Raw genomic sequence first — 19,305 nt, forward strand, 5'->3', positions numbered from 1 at the left:
GGTTCCTGCTATAGTAATTCCTATAACATGCAACTCAAATCCCAGCTTACAACCTTTTAAAGGTATTTCCATTACAGTCTCCACCCCTGGTTCCTTTGGACCAGACCATAGGGTTTAACATTGCAATGAACTCCTCCCCTTGCCCCTGCTCTGGCTTGGACTTATCCACTTAGGCCTGTACCTGCTCAAGATGGAGCCTTACCTATGTGCCACAGTCTCTCCAGGGGGTATACCTGCTGCAGCATAGTTATCCACAGCCACAGTCACTTTGAGGGACACCTGTTCCAGTGTGGCCTTCTCCATGGGCCACAATGCCTTCAGAGATATACCTGCTCCGGCATGGCCTTACCCACAACCACAGTCCCTTCAGAAGTAAACCTGCTCCAACATGGCCTTACCCATGGCTGCAGTCCCTCTAGGGGTGTACCTGCTCTGTCGTGGGCTTATCCATGGCCACATGGTTTGAGGTGCTCCAGCATGACCTCATGCACAGCCACAGATGCTTCAAGGTGTACCTTCTCCAGCGTGGACTTATCCTTGGGCCACAATCTGGCCAGCCCAAGGTCAGGAAGCCACCGTGCTTCTTGATTTTCCCATGGATTAGGAAGGCATTCATCCCACTTCCCTCGTTTGCCTGCTCATGCGCTGACACCAGTCATGTCATGGGGATACAGTTTGCACTAGCACAGACATGGACCTCCAGCCTCTCTCTGCGTGGAGGTCTGCTGGCCCGTGTTTTGCCTGGCTTCTGCACTGGTGGGCAGGCATCTCTGCCGCCTGGTTGTGTCCCAGTTCCCTGACGGGAGCATTGTGTGTCTTCCTCTGCCTGCAGGTTTTCTTTGCAGGGAAATCCCAGGTGTGTGGGAAAATGGTGCACACATCAGCTCTGTCCTGACACACAGCTGGGAAGCAGCCAGGAGACACAACCAGAGACCACAATGGTGGGCCACATTACAGAGGACACTTGCCGTGCCATGTAGATGCTGCCACAGTGACCTGAGTTTGTGCTGCAGGCTTTGCACCTGGGCTGTGTTGTAGCAAAATACTATGAAAATGCCTGTTCCTGTTGTTTGTCTGTGTATGGGTAATTAAAAGTTGATGCTGTTTATCTGGAATGTTCATAAATGAGTAAACCTGTGGTACTGTGTTTAGTTTTACATGTTTTATGACAATTGTTGCTAACTTGCTATTTTTAGTGAAATCTTGTAAGCTCTTAAGAATGGCCAGTACAAAGGCAAAGCTTCTATGCAACAAACACCTTGTGCTTTAGCTGTAAACATATATTCAGTTGTGCACTGAATATGGCTAAAACTCTCTAGGCTGTTGTGGGAACTAGTCCTGTAATGGCTGGCAAGAAGCCTAGATTTGAATTTTGGATTGGATATGTTTTGGATCGGCCACAGTAGATTTCCTAAGGGAAGGGGGAAAAAGGTTACCTTGCTAATTAGTTTTAAAACCATGCTCCTGAGTTAGTCTCAGACAGAGAAACGTGATTGGCTACCTATTAATACATTGCTCGTGGTGGGGAATATTTTAGTATTTGCTCTGTCAGTTTTTTTGTCACACTACATATTTAACTGAATGATGAATAAAGCAGGGTGGACAAAACTATGTATTTTAAAGAACGCCACCCAGTCACAAAAGAAACATTTTTTTATTAAGGGTTTGAAAGAACTTGTTTTGTTATTTTCCCCATTACTTTTGCATGCCTCAGCACTTCCAGGTGGTCTTTTAAGTGCTGTGTTGGTGTGCTACCTCTTACGTGGGTGGTGTCATAATTATTTTAGTAGTACCAGTAGGGGTCTAATCAGTGAACGAGGTTTTACTGTGCTATGTAGTATATGAATGCATAACATTAAAATGATCTATTCCTTAACAGCTAACAAACTAATTATCACGTGAGAGAGAATAGCTGGATGCAGCAAACAGAGTTACAGAACTCGATGGCACTGGGAAGACCATGAACAGTAGCATAAAGCATAAATTGGATGACACTGTCTCCGGGGTAGTAATTTGGTCATATTAGACAAATTTTGCTTTATTGACGTTCCAGGTTCCCCCAAACTCTCAGTGGTGAAAGGTCAGTATTTAATTTGCAAAATCAAGCTCTGGAAGATTATGAGTTGCCAGAACAGCGTAAGCTATATCTATCTTGTGCTCTGAACAAGACAGGACCTCTAAGGAAAAAACAAAAAGTATCTTGTAATAATTAATTAAAATATAACATTTAATAATTAATTAAAAATCTTGTAATATAAAACTACACCCGAATGAACAGATGGGTTGAATTAATGCTGTAGGTTGTCAGTAGTGTCTCCTAACCTCTGAGTAATTTGGTTGACAAGCTACATGGTGCTTTTTAATGTAGTACATGAGTACCTTTTTTGGTGCAAATACTTTAAAAGGAAGACCAGTTTTCTTTGAGTGCCACCGAATCTCTCAGTGTGCTTCATCATCAGCCCTTCACCTGAGCCTTTTACATTGCTGCAGAGACTGCTGACACTCAAGCTAGGCTAAGCTGAGACCAAATACAGTCTTTATGCTTCTTAATGTGGGTGGTCAGCTGGGTCCTGATTGACAAGGCATTTTTGTCTTCTGCCTCATCTGCCAGAAATGCAGGACATTGTGCGCCATCTGGTATTTTCAGGCAAGACACGATCACCAGAATCTGTGTTGCAGAAGCTGAAGGTGGTTTAGGAAACTCTGTCCTGCCTTTTAGTCTCTCAGCGCTTTAGTATTTGGGGAGTACAGCGGCCCAGTGATGTACCTTTCCTTTAGCGGAGAGGGGGCCAAATGCTGGGTAAGCCGGTGGTAAGCCGGTGTTGGGAGGGCCGTGCAGGTCCCCTGCCCCTCTCACTTCTGGTTCCCACCGTGCTGCAGCTCCCAGGTGCTCCCCACATAGTCCCTTTGCTACTGCTTTTGTGGCATCTCCAGTGTGCCTTAGGGTAGTCGTGCTAATTACTGTTCTGGCAGGAGGCCAGTATTTTCTTGTGGCACACAAAAGGGAGAATGGAAATGGCAATTTTAACGCATAATATCTCAGGAAAAGCTGAGCAGAATTTGATGAGGGAAAGGGTACTTTTGAAGCCCAAAGGCATTCACTTGTCAAATCACAAAAGCGTGCTGAAAAGAGTCATGCTATTAGAGCTTCTCTTACAAAAAAGACTTTGAAACTCCCTTATTGCAGAAAACGAGACAACCAAAAGCATTTTAAAGGTCTGTTGATAATAAAAACTTTTTTTTTTTACTTCCAGAAACCTGGCTGCACTTTACAATTTCACATTGGTCAGGTTGCCCCCTCACCGTCCCTAACCGAACTCTTGCGCTAAACCTGCTTAATCTAAAGCTGCAGGAGGCATGTCTGCATTGTACAGCAGGCTGTGATGCAAATATCCTTCTTTTCTTACCCGACAAAATGCTAATCTGAGCTATTATATTCACAATGTACAGCACACTGATACTCTCTTAGGGCTCTAAGGGGAGAAATACAAAATACAGAGAGCTGTATCACCATGTTAATTCACTATCGTAGCCAAGCTCATTTCCCCAGCCCGTTAGTTCAAGTGTAGTGCTGTGCTAACACATGTGTACTGCTCCAAGGTCTGGAGCTAACATGAGATGGGCAGCGCTCTGTCTCTGTACCGTGCATCCACTCTGTAGCGTAGATGTGGCTTTTGTCCCCTGCTATGACGAAGCTCTGTTTTGAACGTACAGACCTGAGAGCACAGCAGGTAGGAGATAGCCTGTGGCAATATATTTCACAGCTGCGTAGCCCAGAGGGTGTGCAGAGGCAGAGGGGAGATGCAGGTCTCAGTTTCTTGTGAAGCTGAACTTTCTACTGTGAGTTGCTGTGCTGCAGTGATAGATCAGGTCAGCTGTGGCAAAGCTGAGCACAGAAGCCTGTGCCATGAATTGCATATCCTTGCTGTGCAAGCTCATACATCGGAAAGATGTATCCATCCAGTGTGATTAATAAAGTAACTGCAGCGTGCTCAGATTGCCAGGTTACTATACCAAATTGGATAGGGTAACAGATTGAACAGGCTGTATGTAACTTCACTATAGAAAGAAGGGCATGATTTTAACAAAAGGTTTGTTTACAGTCAAAAATGTCTGTTCTCTAGGGAATTACTGTCATATAATATAGCGTATATTTTGATCTCAAGATCTTAGAAAAACAGATGAATTGTACTTAGCTTGTATTTTGGTGTTGTATGGATTTGACATTTGCCCACAAGTATGGTATACTAAATCATCTAGAAAGAAAAAGACTTGTTGTGCTTGTTAAAATAGATGGCATAGCCAATGGAAAGAAGATGGAGACTGATAACGTTGATTAGAAGCTAGACATTTTAGAAGATTGTTAAAGGATTAAAACAACCTAGGCAAATCTGATGGTCAGGTGAATTAAAGGCGGTAAGAGTAAGCTTTTAGAGTGTAGCAGGATCAACAGGATACTCACACTGGTGATCTAATACTAAATATAATCAATATAACTTCAGCTTCTAATAAAGAAAAGGCAGAAGTATTAAATACATATTTGTATGTAGGAATTGCCTGATGATTTATACATTTCTTATAAAATAAGGATGTCTTGAGCTTAGATTTAGATTCTTGGCACTGAACATTTGCAGAAAAAACTGACAAAATAATTCTGTTAGTGTTGTCTTAGATTGTGGAAAAATCTTGATAATTTCAGATTATAATTGAAAAATAATGGGTTTTCTCTTGAAAGTTGTGTTTTTGCCTGTTGTAAATGTGAACAAAAATTGGCATGTGTGGCATGATGGGTACAGCTTCGTAAGAATCTAATTAAGACAGCCCAGGATTTAGTTTGAAGTTGATAGATTTTTCTCCACCAGGCACTTCATTGATTGATACCACAGCAAACATTTCAACCTAGTTAATATTTTGTTTCAAACAGGTTCATGGAATTTGACCCAGGTTTAACCCTATGCAGATACCAGGAATGAAGATTCCAGATTTGTGGAAAAATGTTTGCAGTCATTTAAAAGGACTAAATATGAAATACTGCATGGTGCTTGGATGCATACTGCTTACACATCTGGCTCGTATGGGAGCCAGATTTGTGAAAGTACAAAGGACAATAGAGCCCGTCTATTCTTAGATATGCTGTACTTTAAAACATCTTTTTCTATAATTTCTACCTAAAAACTAAAAGGGAATTATTTTCTTTAATAACATTGTACATTTATAATCAGTCTTAGTAAATAAATAATTATTAAATTAAACTAATACTATATGGTCTTCATAAATAACAATTAGTAAACTAGTAGCCATCACTTTAGTAATTGGATAGTTGCATTGATTCGGACTATTTAGAAATCATCACTTTTTTCCCATTTCTTCTGTAAGTGTTAAATTCCTCTTTCAGATTCACAAAGTTTAGCCCCTGCAGTCGGATGGGTATATGCTGGGTCCTCCACCTCTTCGCAGTAGTAGTGAGCTGTTTATAAGTCAGATAACCTTTGCTATTTGTGCAGGAGAGATACAGGTGGGCAATCACCGAGAAGTGGCATGCTGGCTGCCAAACAGATAAAAAGAGTGAAGCTGTGTGTTGGAGGTACTTTGGCATTCACGAATGCAGGGTTTGTTGTCGGCACCTGCTGTGCAAGTGTATTGGATTAATAAGACACTCTGCTTTTTTGTTCCATTTCTCTTGACACTTTAACATGTGAGCTCAAAACTGTAACTATACCCAACATTATTTATACGTATATGCAAACATTTAACTGGTATCTAATACACATTATTATGTATGTGTGAGTATGTATGCTTAGAGGGGTCTGTTGGGGTTCTTGGTTTTGTAAATGTTCTCATCTTTATTGTCTAACATTGGCTTGAAAAATGCCTTTTCATTATCCATGAAATTCCATTCATCTTTGGCTTACAAATAAAATGTTAGAAATCTCTCTCTCCTCCCCCCACCCCTTGCATTCTTCAGGAAAATTTTGGCAGCCTTTGAAATAATAAATAGCTACACAGTGATTTTAAGTGTGGGTTTGTGGCATTACTAAATACTTACTGGAGAAATGAGAAGGCAGACTAGATTCTTGCCTCTTCCCCACCACTCTCTGTCCCAGTGGTAAACCGGTCTGAGCTGAAGTGTTTAACTTCACCTATGCAGCACGTGGATCTCAAGGCCCGTGGTACACTCAGAAGAGCGTATTGCCTCGTGCCAGCTGATGCCGATTCTCACTAGCATGAGTAACAGCAATCTGTCTTACAGGGATGAGGGCTGAGAGCGCAGTTCCTCCTGCTGGCTCAGTTTGGGGGAAGGAAAGGAAATGTTTAGCGATAGAAATAACCAGATTTTTTCCCTTTCCTCTCTTCAGATTCCCTCTGAATCTCAACTTGCAATTTTCCCTCTGAATTTTGCCCCCTTCGCCCAAGCTTGGAAATTGTCTTCAGAAGACCATACAAAGAATATAATTTGACTTGCAAGTCGAGTACAGCACAGTGAGAATTAAGTCTTCTAATGCAACTCTGTTTTGATTGTATTGTCTACAAGTGCCCGTACAGTCTTTAATGACCTGGCCCAATTCTGGTTTGTCTCATGGGAGCCAGTGAATCACATGGATACAAGAGGCAGTGTAATTCAGGTTGCAGAGACAACCAGAAATCTGTAACTGTTCTGTGCTTGACTTGCAAACCTGAATGATGGTCCATCTATATATATATATATATTTTTTTTAAATAATCAATCTACCTGTGCATGTAAAGCTAAACTGCAAAGAGGACTGTAAGACAATATATCTTGAAGCCGATTTAAATACACTTCAGGAGAACTTAATGAAGGAGTTATTCTGTGATAGATTTTGATCTGATTTTGAAACTCTTGCAGTGTAACAAAGCTGTCAATGATAAGCAGGCTAGATTGACAATGTGTTGTTCATAACTGTGATGCCACTTTTGGGAAGAGGTCAGACCACATTCTGACCGCATTGCGCAGCCAGAATGTGCACTGCAGAGTCATTTTGCCTTTTTTCTGCCTGTTGACTGTAAAATCTCTTTATCAGCCTATTGTGCTAGCTCAGGTTATTGCTGATAGGGAGTTCTAGTAGGATATTTGAACAAGCGTGATGAGTTTTTCTTTCCTTCCCACCTTCTGTTGAGGTTAAGAGGGTTTATATTCGAGTAGTTATTGGATGTATTCAATACAAGCATGTACTGAATATTTTTTTCCTTAAAAATTTAGGAAATTTTCTTAACAAACATTCCTGGATTTGAAATAGCAATGGCCAAGAACAGGGCATACAGCTGTTTCTATTGCAGGTGGATCAGCAGCTAATGGAAGCGGTTTCTTTTCATGTTTTGTCAAAATAATGATAGTTGTTTACAGCCACTTATGAAATTAGTTGCTTGAAATTTTCCACTCAAATGCTTTGTAGTGTTTTTCCCTCCCTTCTTTATGCTACTCCTTCTAATAGTGAAATTCTCTAGTTCAGAGGAGTTTTCTGGATAGAGGGGGGAGATATTTTGTTTAATCATTTTATTCTTATTCTCTATGGGGTTAGTTCAGGCATGCAGGTAAGGAGTTTATTCATTCACTGGTCTATGGAGTTCCTTAGTTAAAAAAGGTGTGGGTATTAGGAGTAGATTCAGTCCTCCTCAAGCCTCCTCAATTTGCTCTTTACAGCAGCTGTGTTCTGCAGCCTTTTGTTTCCAGTGTTTTAAGAAGGGGTGCCAGTCTCAGCTGGTCCAAAAAGTTTGTGTATGAGGGAAAGGGACTGGAGAAAAGGAAGACAAGAATGATCTTGGCAGCTGCCTCTGCACTTTCTTCCAAAACTGAATCATAGAAATGTCAAGCTAAGGAAGAAATAAGTTGCTCGAGGGATTACAAGAGCAGGATGCTGGTGACCTGTGTAGCTATAATGAGAAGTACACAGCTGGTCTGTGGTCAGCAGTAATATCAGAATAACTTCTATTAGAAGTTTGATAAAGGCAGGGCAGAGCAATTAGTGAGAAATTATACTGCAGATTGTCTGTTGAACAAATGGTATGAAACCCCTTGTAACACTTCATCCCTCTGTGGTGTACTAAGTGTACCTCGATCATCTCTGACACATTTGTCCAACCAGTCCTGTAAACCATCCGGTGGAAGAGTCTGTGCCCTCCTACCTTGGTGCCAATTTCCAGTCATCCACTCTTCCTGCTACTAGAAACAGTTTCTGAAAATCGAAACTAATTTTTCTTTGCTTCTAGTTAAGCCAATTTCTTCATACTTAGTGGACATGAAGAAAAATTGATCGCTATGTTGTTACAGCAATTTCTCAGGTGTTGGAAGAGTGCTGTTATGCCTATTCCCCCCTACAGTCTTTTGTTTTTCAGAAAACAAGTGAAGCCCCTTCATTCTTTCCTTGTAGATCCTGTCTTACATGCTTTGTTGTTGCTGTTTAAATTTAGAGTTATCCTGCTTAGGTTAATCTCCCAGGAAGAAAATAGCAAGGTTGCACGTCCATATACTATAGCTATAGCAGATCAGGTAGGCACCAGCGGGTACTTAATGTGATACTTCTGTAGAGCCAGCTTGTCACGAGCCTGAGGTGTGGTGGCTCTTACCAAACAGATTTCCTTTTAGGGAGACCCCGACCCCCAGAGAAGATACGCAACGTTAGACTTGTACAGACAGTGTTTCTCTGATCAGAAGCTGGCGCAGGTTTGTCATTAGCAGACTGAAGTGTGTCTGTCTGCTAATAAGTATCAATATGTGAATAAATATAGAATTGCAATTGTTCTGTATTAATTTTCCATGTTAAGTGACTAATGTCCATAATTATCTGTCTCACAGTACTGGCTGGATCCTGCAAAGACCCTTGCTGAACATAAAGAATTGATAAACAGTATGTATTTAATTTGAACTTAACGTAGCTGAAGATGAAGTAACAGAGGCAATATTCCATATATACAGCCTGTACATCATTTATATACTAGTCGCAACAGATTGATAGTTCTTGAACAAGTTTATTACTGCAGTTCATAGCTGTATCAAAATTTCACACATAGATTGAACATACCATCATTTTCCAATAATTTGTGTGATTATTGTCCAAAGATTTCTCTGTGCTTAAATTTTACTTTAGAATAATAAATGGTGCTATTCTTAACTTGTATAATTAATTTTGTAGTAGCTGTGATACCTCTACCATACTGTACCATACCATAACCAGCTTAGATTCCTTTTCTCTGCTGAAAGTAAAGTAGTGCTTCTTACTGATAATAGTGTCTGCTGTTACTGTCACTCTTCAGATATCACAGATGCAAGATTTGTTCTTTTTATTATAATTAAAGAACATAAGATTATTTTACTTAAGAATTTGGAGACCTTCTGTAAAAAGATGTAGAAGTGGAGCATGCATGGGATAAATGCAGCTGTAACAATTTTGGTACTGAGTTAACTGAATCTTTTGGGAGAATAACATTTTTAGAAGGTGAATTAGAAAAGCTTTTCCAAATATGTCTTAATTAAAGTGGCACATATTTAAGGTTGCTCCATAAGATATTTGAAAGTGTGGAAGGGATTAGTATTCAGTATTATTAGTTACGACAGGGAATCACATTTCATGCACAATTAGATTTTTCAAAAAGCTTCAGTGGAAATAGTATCTAAAAGTCAAAATCAAACAGTAAAAAAAAAATCTTTGCGAAATAGTGGGTTAGCAATGAAATCTAAAGTCAGGTCTTCAAAATAAGCAAAAACTCCAAGAAGACAGACAAGCTGTGAATAAACAAACACAAGACTAGAAAAATAATAATAAAAATCTTTTTCTTACTTTTTTTTTCTCATGTGTAATGAGTATAGATGTACAGATTTGGTCTGTGGATGTAAGATTTTTTTCTGAAATTTTCAAGTTTCATAAAATACTAAGATAGGCTTCTTAGTAACTGTGTTATAGTCAACTAGTAACAATTCATAAAAATTAACAGTTCATAACAACTAACTTTTGCACTGAATATTTTTTTCCCTCAGCTGGACCACCATACACTTTGTATTTTGGCATTAAATTCTATGCAGAGGATCCGTGTAAACTTAAAGAAGAAATAACAAGGTATAGTATTTAATAAGTGTAGTTTGTTGATTTCAGGGTAGTAATCTGTTCCAGCCACATGCATATTGTTGTGGTGTGGCTGGGTTTTTTTATTTTTTTTCCTTGAACACCTGAACGTTTTTGCTTGAACACGTATGTGTAGGAAGAGAATTGCGACTAGCTTCACAGTGGTTGGTATGGACAGCTATTTGGAAGCCCAAGATGAAAAGGTGCTCTCTAGTGCATCAAAAATCAAAGGGACTTGATGTGCATTTGTGGGGTTTTTTTAAGGAATGCGTTGTCATTTCTGTATTTATATTGTGCTGTAATCAAGTTTAGAGTTTACTTGGATATCAAATATAAATACAGGGAATTTTCTTCTTTATTGGACATAGCTTAAATTCCAGAACTGTTTTTCAAGAGGATTTCTTTTGGTCTTTCTAAAAATATGCAAAGGAAATTGAAGAGTTGCATGCTTTTGATTCTTTTAACTAAGCTTGGCCTCTACAAAATATGAGGATGCACACACTAACACATGCACACGCATGCACACAGACATATACACACACATGCTTGCCTGAACTGTCACACACAGGGTTTTCTGTTTGCTTTATTTATGAAAGGTCTGTGACAAATAGTTTTAGGTTCAAAAGGAAATTTGAGAATTTGGATAGGTAGGCGGACAAAATTATTGTGCTGGCTTGCATTAATAAATGCCAAAATATTTCTTTTGATGTCCTAGGAATATGACACACGAGAATTCATTAGAATGCATGCAGGGTTTTTAATTTTCCTTAATCAAAGGTAGCAGTTGTTGCAGCACAGGCAGAATATTTTTCTTGTACCAGAGTGAGAAAATTCTTTTGTTTCCATACTGGCACAGCAGGAACGGAAGTCTCCAATATAAGAAGATTGAGGCTGGCCTGGTAAAGATAATAAACACTGTGACTTTGCAGGTAAAAGAGCGTAAGCTGGCTGCAATGTGATGCCCCCGTATCGTGAAAGTTTGATGCAATTTTCCTGTACTTTTCCAGAAGCACTTTCAACCCTGTTCACAGGGGAAGACAGATGGCCCTGGGAAGAGCGCTTCAGCCACCGAACCTGTTGTGATTGCTATCTGGGAGGCAGGGTGGATTTCTGTCTGGGAAATGACAGGGGCTAAATTTTCAAAAACTGTTTCTCTTTGCCTTGTGATAAGGTCAGTCAGTGATTAGGTGTGCAGATCTAGTCGAGAAGCATTTCAGTACAATTAATAAGCCTCTGTTCATGTCTGCACAGTGTTTGGTCATGCAGAATTTGCACCGTAGAAGGTACAGAGGGAAGGCATAAGAAAGCTATATGCTTGTATTGACACTCTTCAACAAAACACATTGTATAGTTAAATGTCCTCAACATTTCTGAGCATTTATTCCTATAGGCTCTTAAACCTTGGAAGAAAGGTATACCTTTCAAAAAAAAACAAAACAAAAAAAACCCCAAAAAACCCCCTCCTTCTGCTTAGGAGCAATTAAAGGCCCTATTTTTCTTTATAGTAATAATTTTCTGCCCAGGTGTGTAATTCCAGTGATGTGTTATCCATTTTGTGCTAACTGATGTGTTTCTTTGGAGCACGTGTTTGTTATTTTAATGGATATTAGAGTGGAGTCTGTTGTTATTAGATGTTGGTGATCTGTGGTGTTACATGATTACTATTTGCAAATAATGAAAACCTGTCAAATTTGTAATTGCTTCACAGCAAAAATCTATCTGGCTTGTAGGCAAAAGCTAACACCGCAGTGATTCATATCAACATTTGCTGGTTGTGTTTGCTAGAGCAAACTAGCGCTTAGGTGCTATTATATATGCATGACAAACTTGACAGCACGCAAGATGAGAGTGCTTTAGCTACAAGTTTGGACAAAAGGCCTGGTTTTGTGAGGAGCTTAGCGGCTTCAGTGGGAATTGAGATCATTCACTAAATTATAGGAGTCACTTAAGCACTTAACAGTTGGCTCTGTTTTTTGCAGGGAGGTGGTGTTTTTTGCAGTTTCCTATCCTGCTTTATTTTGAGGCTACACTATGAGAATGCAGAAATATAGATACCTGCTACATGGAAAAGACATTTGTAGCATCAGCTGGTATGAAGCTCTGCACTGTAGAGATGCAGAAGTGCTGACAGAAAGACGGGTGCATGTCAGAAATGCATTTCATGTTTAAAAGAAGGTGCTGTGTACTCCATAGTAGATGTAAAATCATCTTTGTCATTATCATCATTCATACTGAGAAGATTTGTCTAGGTAGGACTGGCAAGCATAAGCTAGAAGCTAGAAGCAGTACTGAGGTATTGCTTAGAGTGAAGAAACACTGAGTGTATGTGCTTTGCGTTGCCTATGACATTCCCAGAAAGTTCTCATGCAGTGCCCTGGTCCTTTAAGGTGGAGAATATTAGCCATTTTTTTAAGGATGGACATTCCTACTAGAATATCTGTCACAGAACAAATTCTGGGGATCATTAACCAGAAAGACACTGGTATCCTTATTCAGAGGCTAATCTGGGCTGATAAAGTCTAGTAAATTTGATTGGATCTTAAATGATTTGTGCATCAGCTATCATGTAACCAGCAGTTCGCTAACTTCCCTGAAATCAGCATGATGCACTTTGAACTTACAGATTATTCCAAGGTGCTTTCAGAAGTAACTTGTACTAATGCAGAATGAATTATTTGCAGTATAGCTGAATGGCTCTATGTAGATAAAGTTGAATTAGTGAATAATGAAAAAGCTATATGCTTGTATGGATGACCATTATTTTTTCTTTAAAAGTTACCTTCTCAGTATTGTTACCTTTTGTATGAACTTGGTGTAAAGAAATTAGCTTAGGATGATGTGAAACACTGCGTAAATCTGTTGCAATAAAATCAGACAAAACCCAAACAATGTTTAAAAGATTTCCTCTAAATGCGTATGGACAGTTGCAAAACCAAGCAGATCCTTTGTACGATGGTTTGTTTTCTTGTCTTTACTTTTCCATCTGTTTTGTGCATACTGTTTCACTGTAAATGGTCTCAGTACATGCTTCATCAAGTGTAGCAGCAGGTTATGACTTTGAAAATTACATTTTTACCCCTGCTGTCTCTATTCCAAGAAGGAGAGTACCCTATGCTATGACAGATACAGTTAGCTGCTGATGGTATGCCCATCCATTTTTTTCATGGGAGTATGGACTCCATCAAATCTACTTGCTGCTCTAGAGTTGATACTCTGGTGTGTGGAGGGGAAACCTTTCAGTCAAGAAGTATCCAATACCCAGTTCTCCCTTATGCTGATCCACTGATCAGGTTAAACTTTGGCCCTTTGATAGGTTTCTTGTTCAATTTTTCTGATTCCTAGCCCTCTTCCCCACTTCCTGACTGCTCTATGAAAGTCAAAAGAGAAAAATTACATTTTTAGGAGTAAAATGTATTGTATCTGCACAACGTAAGCAGATGGAAAAATTGCAGAGTGCTTCCCTACCTAGGTTCTTTCACTAGGTTAATCTTAGTTGTTACTTCAAGGTCAGTAGGGGAAAAGTCATTCAGAGAGGAATACAGTTTTTGGCTGTCACATAGTTATGTATGTGATATGTCTTCAGTAAACTGGAAGATGATGAAACATTACGTGGAGCATCAGACTCAATATTGAAATAACAGCTTTGTTTTCTCTCTGTGTTTTAGGTATCAGTTTTTCTTGCAGGTCAAGCAAGATGTTTTACAGGGTCGCTTGCCTTGTCCAATCAACACTGCAGCACAGCTGGGAGCATATGTAATTCAGTGTAAGTTCTGTCCAACTGAGAGCTTATTTCTTTTAATCCTGTATTATGATTAATTTTAAGTGGTGACTGAAGATTTCACTAACGCTTTATGCATTCATTTCAAAACAGAACAAAACTAGTGTGACTGATCTCAGCTGAAGAACTGTAAATAGATGACCATTCTGAACAGATAATGTAGAAGCAATATAGAAGCTAATGTAAAGAAGAAACTGAAAAGTCAGTCTGAAGAGTCTGCCAAACACTCTTTGCCTTGCTGAGGAATACCTTATCATGTACTTAAGACTTTATGACTTACTCTGGATTGCATATAGAGTATGACAAAACCTTCATCAGGAGGTTTACAGATTTGATGGGCTATTGGCAGCCTCCAGCCAACAAAGTCTGTCAAATAAAACATTCTTTCAAAAATTACATTATGTCAGTATGAATGCGCCTATGCTTGAAGGGAGGATGTGTTTTAACCTGAAGTGAAGAATTTTAATTCTATCTGTCACTTATCTGCATTCACCCATCAGTAGTTAGCTTTTCAGAAGTGGTTGTTATATCCTGCATACTTGATAGAACTAGCAATCAATTAGAAAGGAGCTGTCTGTCTACCAGTTAGTTATTCCTTTCACATTACAGCTCAAGCTCTATATTCAAACACAACTGGTAACCAAAAATCGTATGATGAGCCATGCTGGGACATGTACCTGTAATTTGTTCTATGTTAAATTTGGATTTCTTATCAGTGATACATATTAACCAAAGATTATTTGTTATTGGTGTTCCAAGTATGACTCAACAACACTTAATACAACATAAAAAACAGTCCTCCTTTCATTTCCATTTTAATAACAAAGCAGAATAACTTGTGTATGAAATGGGAGTGGGCATTATACAGAATTTCACGGTGTGTTATATATGTTTCTGAAAAGCTAAAATTTCAGGCAGTTTTTTTTTTTTGTGCAATTATTTTTAATTTCATTTTGCCATCTAAGAAATGTGACATGTCATACTCTGAAAAACTGTTTGCAACGCACATTTCACTTTACTGGCATACGTGCCCTCCTTGAAAAACTATTGCAAGTATGAAGCAGGAAAATATGTAATGATGGTAACATCTTAATCATATTATGAGAAATGAGTAAAAAGAATAAATTCTTGTCCTTAGTCATTTTGTAAGGTGGTTAGAGTATGGGGAGCTGTTGTTTTGGTATAAAATCCTGTTCCCGTGATTCTAATCTCAGATATTCTATTGGAAAACAATGAGGAAGCTCATGTGGGAGAGGAGAGCTAAAGCATGGCAAAGATTACATAAAGTGGGTTAAAGTTAGTCCTGGCACCAGCAAGCATACATTCCCATTGACTCTATAAAAAACTTTGTCCTTTTATTTAGGGCCTGCAGTTGTTCAAAGTATATAAAGACACCTGAGAAATGTCTGTGTCAGATACTGAAAATATGAACCCAAAGCATCAGCACCGAGGTCAACAGCCTTTCCAAGGGTGATGTGCCAGATCATGCTTTTTTCTTTTCCAAACTGAGATGAAGTGCATTTGTGGGAATTCAGAAATAGCCGAGAAGCTCTGCTTCTGTAATGATACAGGTGGTGTCTTTCCCAGTGGAGCTAGCAGCTGCTGAGATCTGGAGGAGGAGCCACGGCCACGTGTTCTCCCAGAGTCCTCTACCCATGTCCTGCCCCAGCCATGGGCCCTGCTTTCACCAAGCAGGTTGTGCCTGCATGTCATCTTTGGTCTCCGGGCAGATCCTGTCCTTAGCACATGAATCGTTTCCTCCTTTTGTGGCCAAAGACTGCAGACTATTATGGTTGTGATGGTGGAAAAACTAGTACCCATGGCACAGTTATGGCATGGGTATAGCACAGAATATACCAATTTTCCTTTTGCGAATGCTGGAGTTGTTACTGTTGTAGACATTCCTGTTCTTGTTCCTGCTATGGGCAAGGACCACACCATTTTTACGGAGGTTTTCTAGAGAAACTTCTCAGCATGTCTAGTGAGCAGATCACTGTCTTGTTCTGGAAACATCATTAAATTCTGGAAAGAAACATGAGTTATTAGATGAGTCTTCTTGGCTCTTGAAGCCTCCTTTTGGCTATGTGTTTGGCTTAGTGGGCATTGGATAGCAACCTTCCATGAAGCTTTTCTCAGAGCAGCCCAGTTTACGCAGGTTTTACAGAGGGTTATTAAAAAATTGAAATACTAACTTTCGCAGAGTTTCTCAGATAGATGCAATTAGAGTTAAGATCAGTAGAAGTGGGTTCTGACCAAGGTGCATATTTATTTTATAATTGCATGGCAACATGTAAACTGGTAATGACTAATGCATGCAAATTCAAGGTTGTTTCAAAGAAAATTGTTGGCTATTCATTAGGTTCTTTTCTTTAAGAAAATTCTTTTAAAAATTATTTTGATTTTGAAATAATGTTCAGGAAATATATTGATATTTTATTGAAAAATGAAGTCTTGTGTTTCCTCACAAGAAACGATGCTTACCCTTAGAAGGGCGTACCTCTAGGTGTCTCAGGACATTTGTCTCCATTAGCATTCCCACACTGACATTTATGTTAGGAGTCCCAGCAAGAATATGGATCCGTTCTGTCTGTAATAGTACAGCTTATCATGAGGGCATAGGTAAAAAAAATTAGACTTTCCTTCTACACTTGTTTTACATATGCTGCCAAATAATATATGTCATCAAATTTCAACTTTGCTGGCTTGGACAAAATTGTATCTAGTCCTGTAGAAGTGGTAGGTTTCCTTTCAAAACCTCTAGCTCTTTGAACCTTTCATTTCTCTTTTAAAATGATTGAAGACATTTTTTCTTGGTTTTATGTGCACTAAAATGAACAGTTCTGTACTGTCTTTGGGTTTTTTAACTGCATGGTAAATTGACAGTCAGTTGGAAAGAGGTGGCTTGGCAACAAACAGGTGGATTATACGACATAATTTTTGGTTAACATAAAGTGTTGAAAATAGGTGACCTTTCTTTCCTTCTTGTGTCCTCTAGCTGAGCTGGGGGACTATGACCCGTACAAGCACACTGCAGGTTACGTCTCGGAGTACCGCTTTGTTCCAGACCAGAAGGAAGAGCTGGAGGATGCCATAGAGCGGATACACAAAACTCTGATGTAAGAATTCAGTACTGTTGGGAATTTGGCAGGTAACCTCAGATTCAGAGATGCTTGTTAGGTGGGGAAGGGAGCAGCTTGTGGTGCAGTGTGGAGGTCTCTAGACCAGAGGAGAGAACACAGGGCGTGCAGTTACGTCCCTCAGAAGCAGAAAACATTTTGCGTAATTGGAGTTGTTCTTTTAGGAACTGAGTAGGACAATAACTGGAAATACAATGGGTGTCAGACCTAGGTATGGGTGTTTCAGAACCAGCAGTTTTAATAGCGCTTCTGTTTCCTCTTACTTTTGTAGTTAAAACGAATGAAACAAAAATGTGTGAGTTCAGTTCCCTGTTCCAGGACAGATTTCCTGCATAATTTTGGACAAATTGCTTATTATGCCCATGCCTCAGTCTGCTCTCTGTAAAATGGAGATAATAACATTTCTTTTCTTCGTACTGCCCTGTGTATTCACATAAACTGTTAGGACAAAACCACTTTTAATCTAATAACATACAGCACTTGGTACAATGAAGCCTCTATTTTCTTGCCAGATCCTTAGCTGGGGTAATGAAGGAGTGCTTGTAGCAACCTGCATGAATCTTTGTGGGAGCAGCTCACATTGCAGGAGCTACCAGGAAAGCAGTTTGTATGCTCATGGTTTAAGTGATAATCTCAGTTGCAACATGTGTGTGAATTAAAGAGCCAGTCTGGTTTTACAAGCATCAAGTCCTTTCATTTTATTAACCAACATGTCTTACATAAAACATATTGGCAGTGGTCAATATAATGGATTGCACTGTAAGGAAGAACATATGATGTCTAAGGAAAAAAGCAGCACCTAGAAACAAGAGTCTTCAGGCAGCACTGAATAACACAGGGTATTCAAAGTGCTGGTTTCTGGACAAAAACCAAATAAATTCCAAAACTTTGCATGTGATCTTAAAGCAGTGGGAACACGGGTTACTTGGTGGGCCTCAAAATAATTTTGGTTTAAACTGAACAAGGCACTACAGAAGTTCACAGGCATTGAAACTGTACCTGATAACATTTCTTATGTATGAGAAGGAGCTGAGACAGCTGGAATAAGCTAGAGTTATGGTACTTGGCAGGGGCAACTGGTCAAGAGGTTGCAGGAGGAGGATATTAGGTGCGCTGCAGACAGGACAAAGGAGAACTCCAGAGATCTGAACCATGTATGTCAACAGACCTGGGAGATTCATGCAATCCCAACTTAACCTTTGCAAAAGCTGGAAAAGGCAGATTCATTTTTACAATAGAGACTGCAAAACTTCAATTCTCCATCTTCTAGTTATTGGCATCATAATCATCTTGGACACAAAACATGTGAGTTGTACTATCATTGACATTCTGGATAAACTCTGCCTGATGGTGGATCCCAAGATGCTGCTTTGGGAATCAGTTGATTTTTTCTCAGACTGCAATTTGTGCATACAATGCCTTCCCTTGATTACTTGTCAACGGGGTGGGAGGCAAAACTACAATAAGGACAACCAGGGGATGGATTGGGGTGCCCAATAGATAAGCAAAGCAAGAAAAAAACTGGTAACCTCTGGCCCCATCAGTTCTGTCACTGCTTGAGAGAGGAACAACAGCAGTAATGTAAAAAACCCCATAGCAATCTCATAGGGAAGTTGGAGCAAAGAACATAATTTCCAGTAAAGAACGCAGAGCCAGAAAGTGATCCTGTGTGAATATAGCTTAAATACTAGATGCATTTGCAGCAGCTGTGTAAGTAGTCTTCTTAAAGAGGATGTTTAACTCTACACTGTCTCTAGGCATACAAAAAATACAAAAAAATCCCCAGCAATTCAGAGCCACTTTTTGTCCCAATTACTCATTTCTAGAAATGGCCTTCTACGTATGAAATGCTTTCAGTGAGAGTAGTTTTAGACTGAAGTACTCTTGATGTATGAGTAACAGAGGCCGAACCACCAGTCACTGTGTGAAAGCACTGGAAGTCAGAGGGATTTGGCTTCCCAGCCTGCTGTTCCAAATATTAGACCACATATTTGCCTTCAAAAATGCAAAATGTGAAATTGGTTTTGAAAATAAAACATATGCCAGAAGTTCAACCGTACGAAAATCCAAAATAAACATTTACTTGCTCATCTCCAAGTTCATGTTCCTGGTAAGTGTAAAGAAGCTTGTTCTAACAAATCCAAGTTAGGTGCAATTCTGATATAACCATTTATTAAGATGAGAGCACTAAGAAACCTTTTATGAGTATGTTCATCATACCCTTTGTCAAAGTAATGTAGAGATAATCAGAGCTAGCCATCTCGTATGTAGATCTAGATTTCTTGATTCTCTTGCTATAATGAAGCCACAGTCT

At 39.4% G+C, this 19,305-nt stretch overlaps 1 protein-coding gene across 1 annotated transcript in view; it reads left to right on the forward strand.

Annotated features, from left to right (window-relative positions):
- EPB41L4A (erythrocyte membrane protein band 4.1 like 4A) overlaps positions 1 to 19,305 on the forward strand; it is a 91,508-nt gene that overhangs the window by 7,685 nt on the left and 64,518 nt on the right. Inside the window, exons 5-8 of the mRNA XM_009284203.1 lie at positions 8,813 to 8,864; positions 9,992 to 10,070; positions 13,742 to 13,839; positions 16,850 to 16,970. Coding sequence (XP_009282478.1) covers positions 8,813 to 8,864; positions 9,992 to 10,070; positions 13,742 to 13,839; positions 16,850 to 16,970 — 350 coding nt within the window. The remainder of the gene's footprint in view (positions 1 to 8,812; positions 8,865 to 9,991; positions 10,071 to 13,741; positions 13,840 to 16,849; positions 16,971 to 19,305) is intronic.

This window comes from Aptenodytes forsteri, unplaced genomic scaffold, assembly GCF_000699145.1.
Source record: "Aptenodytes forsteri isolate BGI_AS27 unplaced genomic scaffold, ASM69914v1 Scaffold69, whole genome shotgun sequence".
Taxonomy (NCBI): domain Eukaryota; kingdom Metazoa; phylum Chordata; class Aves; order Sphenisciformes; family Spheniscidae; genus Aptenodytes; species Aptenodytes forsteri.